At 40.2% G+C, this 9,550-nt stretch overlaps 1 protein-coding gene and 1 non-coding gene across 2 annotated transcripts; both read left to right on the top strand.

Moving 5' to 3' along the window:
* The first annotated feature begins 768 nt into the window (after window positions 1-768).
* LOC127510318 (U12 minor spliceosomal RNA) lies at window positions 769-923 on the top strand. The gene has a single exon (XR_007929557.1). It is a non-coding gene; the product is annotated as a U12 minor spliceosomal RNA (small nuclear RNA).
* A 710-nt stretch (window positions 924-1,633) lies between these two features.
* LOC127508118 (protein FAM234B-like) lies at window positions 1,634-8,834 on the top strand. The gene is made up of 12 exons (XM_051885779.1): window positions 1,634-1,773; window positions 2,313-2,711; window positions 2,780-2,896; window positions 4,397-4,591; window positions 4,663-4,778; window positions 5,014-5,164; window positions 6,142-6,280; window positions 6,632-6,829; window positions 7,371-7,449; window positions 7,529-7,814; window positions 8,056-8,279; window positions 8,430-8,834. Exons 1-12 carry the CDS (start codon window positions 1,737-1,739, stop codon window positions 8,430-8,432), a joined length of 1,944 nt encoding a protein of 647 aa, XP_051741739.1. The 5' UTR covers window positions 1,634-1,736; the 3' UTR covers window positions 8,433-8,834.
* The last annotated feature ends 716 nt before the right edge of the window (window positions 8,835-9,550 follow it).

The following is a 9,550-nucleotide window of genomic DNA, read 5'->3' as shown; positions in this document are numbered from 1 at the left end:
ACCAGAAAGGGTCAAAATACACACGCACGAAACGCGAAAACGCAAGACGATTCAGTCACAGCGTGTTTTGCTTTAGTGTACAATACATCCACAATTTTAAGCCTTACTGTAATCGAGAAATAAAGCATTACAGATAGATACAATTTACTCCATTAGGCCTACTTATGTAATTGAGTAAAATCTACTTATTCTATTTAAATAAATAAATAAAAATAATGAAACACCTTGCTATTTAAAAAAAAAACAAAACAACAAAAAAAACTTAAATGTATTAAATAAAAGTTCAGTTTTAGCAGCTTTTACATCATTTCCTAATTCCTTAAGCACCACATAAAAAAGATGTTTCTGATTGCTGGATTTACAGTGATAAAATAGCCTGTGAAAAGTATAATCGCAAATTAATAATGTATGCCTCGTTTTCCATCATTTAAAAAACCAAATATTACATGTTAATGTAGTAAAAGATCATGAGAAAACACCGAAAATGCAAAACAAACGCCTGCATCCAATAAGAACAGCGAAGCGCCGTGACGTCATCGACAATCCCACAATGCACTGTCTGCAGACCTCATTCATGTCACAAATTACGCTTTTTCACCGTCATATACCAATAACTGAATTGCATTTCTTTGTGAAGTGTAATAATGAACGATATAAAACACCTCCTGACTGAATCAAACACTGAACTCGAGCGCTCGTGCTCGCCTCACCGTCACTGTGCACACCGGCGCTCGTGAACCGTACTGCGGGCTCGTGAACTGGCAGGTTATGCCTTAAACTGATGAGTAAGGAAAATAACGACGCGGGGTGACGCCCGTGTCCTCGCTCATTCTCGCGAGAGAAATTTTTGAACGGGTACAGGTCCGTCTGCTGAGGTGACTCACCTACTTAGTGAGATGCTTTGCGGAACCAGGATCTGCCCCGAAAAACCCTGTGAGGAGTTAAAGAAAACAGAAATACTGAAGTTAGTGAGTGATGAACTTATTTTAGGTTATATTTCTGTACTCTCAGAGAGCCGCGAGGGAGCGCTAGAGGACACTGGAAATACTTAAATAACGTGTTTACAATAAAAATAATTGAAATACTTTTTTATGTACAAAATAAATAAATGCTTAAATAATAACTTTTGATTAACTGATTAAGTAAAGCGGATCTAAATAAAAATAATTACATATATACAAAAATAAAACTTGATTTAAATGAACAAAAATAAAAGCAGTGTAGAAATGTCAAGTCAAAAATGCTGAAATCATCTGTGGTTTCATCATTTAAATATGCAAACATTAAGCAAATGAACAGAAATGAAGATGTCTGATTTATTTGGACAATTCATGAAGAACTATACTAGTAAAAAAGTTTAATAGTTTGTTTTAGAGAGAGAAATAATTCAATAAATGATCAGTCTACTATTCTCATTTAATTTAATCAATTTAAATGTACTTGAAAGCAAGAATATTTTCATTCGAGACCAGAATTAAATATTCAAAATAGACACAATCTAATTAAAAATAAACACAAGTTACTTAAAAAAATAATACTAACATCAACCCAGCGGCAAATGATCAGCTGGATTCATAAATTTGGTTGCTATTCTCTTGGATGTTTCTGTAAAATATATCTGTTCTAAAATCCTCATTTACACCGGTATCGGAGAAAACTTCATTTCCCGTGATGCATCTCTCCAGCGCTGTAGCTGCAGCGGTACACGCGTCGCGTCGCTGATAACATCTCGCGCAATGGCTGCGGCTCTATCTCGAGCTCTGAAATTACCGGGTAAGTCAAATATTAATCGTGAATAAGCGATCAAATGATTGATATTAAACAGCAGTTCAGATGCGACGCGCGCGCTCGCGCCGCGCTGTGTTTTGTTCGGTGACGTCAGTGATGTGATTATCAGACGCTTCGTTCCGTTATATCGCTGCGCGCATTCAAATGCGACACGCGTCCATGAATGTTATCAGAGGGGCTGGTTTTAATTATCAGACATTTACACGAGCGCACAGATTCACCTGCGCTGAGAACGACGTCAAAACGATGTAATATTAAATTATACTCAACACTACACCAGCCATCATGTAAATACCATGGTACATGAATGTGCAGTATGGTAAACGGCAACGTCACGTGACCACAGTGGTTTCTGTAAAGAGAGGATTGTTTGCTACTTTCTAAAACAAGACAAACGGTGAATTTTCTTCAAAATGTAAAATTATTTAATTTTAATGATGTATTTAATTAATCATTTAGTTAAACGTATTAAATGTACTGTTGTGGAATCATCAGCAGAGTATTAAGAGTTTCTGATGGTGCAGGTAAGAAGGGCTCGGATCTGGGCGAGTACGACCCGCTGACGCAGGCGGACAGCGAGGATGAAACGGAGGACGACGATCTGGTCCTGAATTATCCTCGTAATGGTCTGAGCCCGGCGGTGGCCGACCTGAGGGACGAGGAGGAGGAGTTTGACGAGGAGGAGGAGTGGAGAGCACAGCGGTCGCAGAGAGAGGGGGCGGGGCATGTCGAAGAGGCGGGGCCGGGGCGGAGTCAGGGCGGAGACTCCGAGGAGAAGGCGGCGCGTGTGCGAGGGGCGGTGCGGACCGCCGCCTTCCTGCTGCCGCTGAGCTGCGCGGCGCTGCTGGTGCTGCTGTGCGCATTTCTCATTCCTTGCCCGCAGGGGGCGCCGCAGTGGGAGCGAGAGCTCGGAGACGTGGGCGGTGAGTGACACTCCACCTGATCACCAGTCAAATCTACCTGCAGCCTCAATATGTGTTCTTCCTCTCAGGCGTGACGTCGCCGCCGCTTGCATTGTGGGATGTGGATGGAGACGGACTGGAGGACATTTTGATTGGTGTCATGAACATCTCTAATGACAGTCAGCCAATGAACGCACAGAGCAAAGGTGAGCGGAAGAAATGACGGAAAACGGAAAAACTCCCCGTTACAGTAGAATAGAGCGCAACAACAGCCGGTTCCGGAAGTAAAAAACGATAACAATAACTATGGTAATAATAACTGTAACGATAACGGTGATGATAACTATAATGAAAACTATAACGATAACTGTTACAATAACTATGACAACTATAACGATAAATGTAACGCTAACTGTAATGATAACTATAATGATAACTGTAGCAATAACTAATAATGCAACTATAACTAGCAATAACTGTTACGATAACTGTAACAATAACTATGATAACTATAATGATAAATGTAACGCTTACTATAACAATAACTAATGATAACTAATAACTATAATGACTGTGACGATAACTAATGATAATGAAAACTATAACGATAACTGTTACAATAACTGTAATAATAACTATGACAACTATAACGATAAATGTAACGCTAAATATAACCATAAATATAACGCTAACTGTAATGATAACTAATAACTATAACGATAACTGTAATGAAAACTATAACGATAACTAATAACTATAACGATAACTGTAATGAAAACTATAACGATAACTAACTATAATGATAACTGTAGCAATAACTGTAACAATAACTATGATAACTATAATGATAAATGTTACGTTAATTATAATTATAACTAATGATAATTATGTTAACTAGTAATAACTGTAACAATAACTACAATCATAACTATAATGATAAATGTCATGATAACTGTAGCAATAACTAATAATAAAAACTATAACAATAACTAGCGAAAACTGTAACAATAACTGTAACATTAACTATGATAACTATAATCATAAATGTTACGTTAACTGTAACGATAACAAATGATAACTGTAACTATAACGATAAATGTAATGCTAACTATAACAATAACTATAATGAAAACTATAACAATGACGGTAACAATGTTAACTAACGATAACTAATGATAACTGCAGCGAAAACTTTAACTACTATAATGAAAACGGTTACACTTTATTTGGTTACAGTGTAATTATACATTTAAATACAGAGTAATAATAATTAGTACTTACTTTAGGATGAGTGTTTGTAATTATGCATAATTTATAGTTATTACTACAGTAACTACATGTAACATGTGTAACAATGACACGGTAAAACTGTAACAATAACTATGATAGCTATAATGATAAATGTTATGCTAACTGTAACAATAACTATAATGTTAACTGTAACGATAATGATTGATAACTATAACGATTACTATAATGAAAAGTGTAACAATAACTATAACCATAACGATAAATGTAACGCTAACTGTAACCGTAACTATGATGAAATCTATAACTGTAACAATAATGAAATCTATAAGAATAATGGTAACAGTTACTATAATGATAACTAACAAAAGAATGGGAAAATTCTGCTGCTGCAAAAGTGGAAGCAGAACAGTTAATACGGCTCGTCCAATCAGAATGCTCGGTGTGTGTGTGCGCAGAGTTCAGCGTGTCGGCGGTGAGCGGCGTCAGCGGGCAGCTGCTGTGGACGAGGCCGCTCCGAGAGGCGCTGTTCTCCGTTCAGTGTGGACTGCAGACAGGAAGTGCAGATCCACTGTGGAGGAAGCAGCCGCTGGAGTCCTCCGCCTGCGTCCTGATCAGCTCCGGTCACATCATCACCGTGAACGCCTCCACAGGTCTCTCTCTCTCACACACACACTCGCTCATGTGTGAGTGTGTGTGTGTTGATCATTAGTGTGTGTTTCAGGCCGGACGTGGTGGACGGCAGCTATAGGTAACGTGGAGTCTCACGCGGTTCTGCTGCCTGATCTGGACGGAGACGCGTTCCCAGACCTGCTGATCGCAACACTTCCGGCAGACCAGGTGACCACACACACACACACACACACACACTCTGTAACGATAACCATGTTATGTGCATTTATACATGGTGTTCATACAGTCACGTTTCTGCATCATGATGACGTTACTCAGCTGCTTCATGAATGTTTTTCTTGTGGGACGGCTTTCACGTCATCTGCTGTTGAGCCGTCTGGTTGATTTAACACACAAAATCAGGTTAATTCTGACATGATGTGGGTAATGGTGACGTCCTCAGGTGTCTGATCTGGCTCTGGTCCTGATCTCCGGACGGTCAGGAGCTCTGATTGGCCGGCCGGTGAACTTTAACCTGACAACTCAGGGGAAGCTGATTGGTCCGCTGCTGCACGAGACGCTGACGGGAGCCTATTACGTGCTGTTTGGACTGGGTGAGTCTCGTTCCCCGCGCCTGATCATGTGTCGAGCTGTCGCATGGATACGAGAAGAAAAAATATCAAGAAAAAAATTCAAGTTTTTGTAAATCAAAAATCAACATTATGACATACTGAGTCGAAATTGACATAAAAGTCAAAATTGACATAAAATGTAAAAATTACTTAAAAAGTTGAAATTATCATATACTAAGTCAAAAGTGACAGTTGAAATTATGAATTAAAAAGTTTAAATTATGACAATTCAAAATTACGATTTAAGTCGAAATTATCATATACTAAGTTCAAATTGACAAAAAGTCTGAATTGACAAAATGTCAAAAAGTTTAAATTATGATTTAAAAAGTTGAAATTATCATGTACTAAATCAAAATTTACAGAAATTATGTCAAAATTGACAAAAAGTCTAAATTGACTTAAAAAGTCAAAATTATAAAATAAAAAGTTGAAATTATATACCAAGTCCAAAAGGCTTACATTATCATATACTAAGTCAAAATTGAGAAAAAGTCGGAATTATGACAAAAAGTTGAAATTATCATATACCAAAACAAAATTTACAGATGAAATTATGAATTAAAAAGTTGGAATTATCATAGTAAGTTGAAATTGAAAACAAGCTGAAATTATGACTTAAAAATCTGAAATCATCATGTCAAAATTGACAAAAAGTCTAAATTGACTTAAAGAGTTGAAATTATATACCAAGTCAGAATTGATAAAAAGTCAAAATTGCGACTTAAAAAGTTGAAATGATCATATACTAAGTTGAAATTGACAGTCATAATTATGACTTAAAAATTTAAAATTATGACTTAAGTCCAAATTATGTCAAAAATTGACTTAAAATTAAATTATGATATAAAACCTTAATTTCGATTTATGTCATAATTATGTCAATGACTTAGAATGTCATAATTTCATTTTTTTTAATCTAATAATTATGACTTCTTTTGGACTTATTAATGTCTCAGGCACGGTGGAGGGCGTCTCTCTCAGCTTCATTTACAGTCAGGCCACAGGCAGGGCGGCCACGTCTCGGGTCCGTCTGAAGGAGCCCAGCTGGGAGCGTCTGAGGAAGAGCAACTCTTCATCGCTCATTCACATCAGCAGGTGCCGCCGCACACACACACGTGGGGTCAGGGGTCAGTGTGTGTGTGTGCGTGTTTTTGTGACATATCAGGACACAAATTTGTATAATGACAGGGGTATGACATTGGTATTACAAAAAGAGGTGACTTATGAGGACATTACCCATGTCCCCATTTTTCAAAAGTCTTATAAATCACAGAATGAGTTTTTGTGAGAAAGTAAAAATGTGCACAGTTTCCTGTGATGGGTAGGGTTAGGGGTAGGGGTAGTGTAGAGGGAGAGAAAATACGGTCTGTACAGTATAAAAACCATTACGCCTATGGAATGTCCCCACAATTCACAAACCTGTGTGTGTGTGTGTGTGTGTGTTAGTGCGTCTGAGGAGGTGGAGTTCCTGCTCCCTCTGGTGGCGGGTCTGTGTCATCAGCACAATAACCTGGACAGCGCGTCGGTGCTGAACTCCAGCCGCAGCGACTGGATCCTGCTGTCCGGAGCGAGCGGCCAGCTGTCCGTGCTGAGAGAGAGCGACACGCGCACCGCCTGGAGCCTCAGCCTCGCCGCTAAACACATGTCTGTACACCGTCATCACACACACACACACACACACACCTGTACACCATCATCACACACACACCTGTACACCGTCATCACACACACACACACACACACACACACACACATCTGTACACCGTCATCACACGCCACACACACATCTGTACACCGTCATCACACGCCACACACACATCTGTACACCGTCATCACACGCCACACACACATCTGTACACCGTCATCACACGCCACACACACATCTGTACACCGTCATCACACGCCACACATCTGTACACCGTCATCACACGCCACACACACACATCTGTACACCGTCATCACACACACACCTGTACACCGTCATCACACAGACACACACATCTGTACACCGTCATCACACGCCACACACACACATCTGTACACCGTCATCACACACACACCTGTACACCGTCATCACACACACACCTGTACACTGTCATCACACACCACACACACATCCGTACACTTCATCAACCATAAAGCAACGCTCCGTCAACCTCTGCACTGTTTGTGTGTGTGTTTGCAGTCGTCCAGCGTCGGGTCACTTCAATGACGACGGTGTTCCTGATCTACTCATTCATCAGTCGGCCAATGGCGTCAGGAAGGTGCGCATCTCATTAACATCTCATTAGCATACACACACACACACACACGCAGCGAGCTGATTGTCTGTGTGAACCGCAGGTGCAGATCATCGACGGCGCTCGTGGGCGGAGCTTGTGGGAGGCGGGGTTTGTGTGTCCTCGTCTGGCGGTGGAGGATTCGTCCGTTCTCACCACGTCCGGCCAATCCGTGTTCCTCTTCTGGGCGGGAGATCCGCTCTCGCAGGCGCAGAACGTTACCAAGACAACCAACCAGGCGGCTGCCGCGGCCGAGCCGGTTCTCCGCAAGCTCTTCCTGTTCCATCCGTACTATCCCACAATCCTCCTGCAGCTGAGCAGCACCACGGACACCGTCCTCACGGCAACAGGTGTTACATTGTTACAGTCACGACCAATGAGAAATGGTTTTATTGCTGACTAACATAATCATCAAGGCCGATGTGTGTTTGACACTTTTAATTATTGCCATCAGCTGATACATTTTCCTGTTTGCAATCGGGACTTTTATTTTGACTCTCCAGCGCATCAGTGTCAAAATAAAAGTCCCTCTTCATGAAGTCTCCAGTGTGAATTGAGTGGTCACGTGTGTGACGGTCTTGTCTCCGGCAGTGAGTTACCAGCCGCAGCAGAAGGACGCGTCCTACATCAGCGTCTCGTCTCGGCCCACGTCCGGCCGCCGTCCCGCGGCGCAGCTGCTCAAGAGCCTCAGTCTGAGAGCGGCCATCGCCGCCGCTCAGATCGTACAGCTGCCGGACGCCAGCAGAGACGCCGGATCCGCCAAACCCGCCGCCTTCCACGTCAGCAAGTTCTTCAGACGCCTGTCCTTCAAACAGGTCAGAGGTCTGAATGAATTTCAGTGAAGTAATGATCACAAAGCAGTTAAATGTAGCTGATTTTCTCATCTAACAGCATTAATGAGTATTATTTCTTTATGTGCTCATGTTGGATTATGAGACGTGTGTTTCTCGTCTGTTTCCCCGCAGTGATGCTCCTCGATCCTCCGCTGGATGAACGTATGAAGTTATTGAATTGTTTCATGATGATGATGATGATGATGATGAAGACGCGTGTAAATACTTCATCTCTTTAAACTTGAACTGATAATGCATTAAAACTCACACAAAGCACAGAGAAACCATCACATGACAGCTGCTGTTCATTCATCCTTCAATAATAATAATAATAATAATAATAATAATAAGCCTCTCATGTTGTGTTTTTATGGTTTCACTCTCGCTCAGGCCAGTGAAGTGAGTTTCATGGCTTTGCACGTTGAGTTTGTTTGTTGTAGATATTTTTGATTGTCTGTACAGTATTTATAGAAGCGAGCCGGACTGAAATAATGATGTAAATAATGCTGGAATAATAAAGACGTTCATTCTGCTGGAGCCGCGGTCAGACCTCTTTAATATCTCATCTGTACACTGTTACTGGATGATAACTGTTGTGTGCGTATCTGTATTTCTCACCTGAGACAGTGGAGATTAATAAAATATACGAGTTTCTTTTTTGAGATATTTAAAAAAAAAAAGTCCCGGTGATTCCCAAACTGGGGTTCAAGAGTTGATGAAAAATAATAAATAATGAATAATTAATATAAATAAATTATTAAAAACTTAAAATTAAAATAAATTAAATTTCAACTAAAAAAACAATCAAAATAAAGCTGGACAAAAATTGTTTAGCTGCACGTCTTGTGAGCAATAACCAAGAGCTGTGATCATGTGAATGTGTTGTTAAATTACCGAAATATTAACTTCAAATCTCAGGAAAATATTTGAGCTCAAAAGGGTTCGGCTGATGAAAACATTTGGGAATCGCTGGACTAAACAGTGAGAGTCAATGGGGTCCAATGCTGTTTCCTTCCCAGCATTCTTCAACTTTCATTTCTATTCCACTGAAGAAGGAAAGTCATACTGACATGAGGGCGAGTAAATGGATGATCATTTCTGAGTGAACGGACCTTTAAACTAGAATTAACTAACCCTTTAAACTAGAATTAACTAACCCTTTAAACTAGAATTAACTAACCCTTTAAACTAGAATTAACTAACCCTTTAAACTAGAATTAACTAACCATTTAAACTAGAATTAACTAACCCTT

Source organism: Ctenopharyngodon idella, chromosome 3 (assembly GCF_019924925.1).
Source record: "Ctenopharyngodon idella isolate HZGC_01 chromosome 3, HZGC01, whole genome shotgun sequence".
Classification (NCBI taxonomy): Eukaryota; Metazoa; Chordata; class Actinopteri; order Cypriniformes; family Xenocyprididae; genus Ctenopharyngodon; species Ctenopharyngodon idella.
The sequence above is the reverse complement of the archived record's forward strand: the minus strand, read 5'-3'. Positions and strand labels throughout refer to the sequence as shown.

What these genes read in the sequence shown, in the direction of transcription:
- LOC127508118 (XM_051885779.1), top strand. Translation starts at nt 1,737, where the DNA reads ATGGCTGCGGCTCTATCTCGAGCTCTGAAATTACCGG. An exon ending in AATGAACGCACAGAGCAAAG is followed by an intron (nt 2,897 to 4,396) that starts GTGAGCGGAAGA and finishes GTGTGTGCGCAG; the next exon opens with AGTTCAGCGTGTCGGCGGTG. An exon ending in CACCGTCCTCACGGCAACAG is followed by an intron (nt 7,815 to 8,055) that starts GTGTTACATTGT and finishes TGTCTCCGGCAG; the next exon opens with TGAGTTACCAGCCGCAGCAG.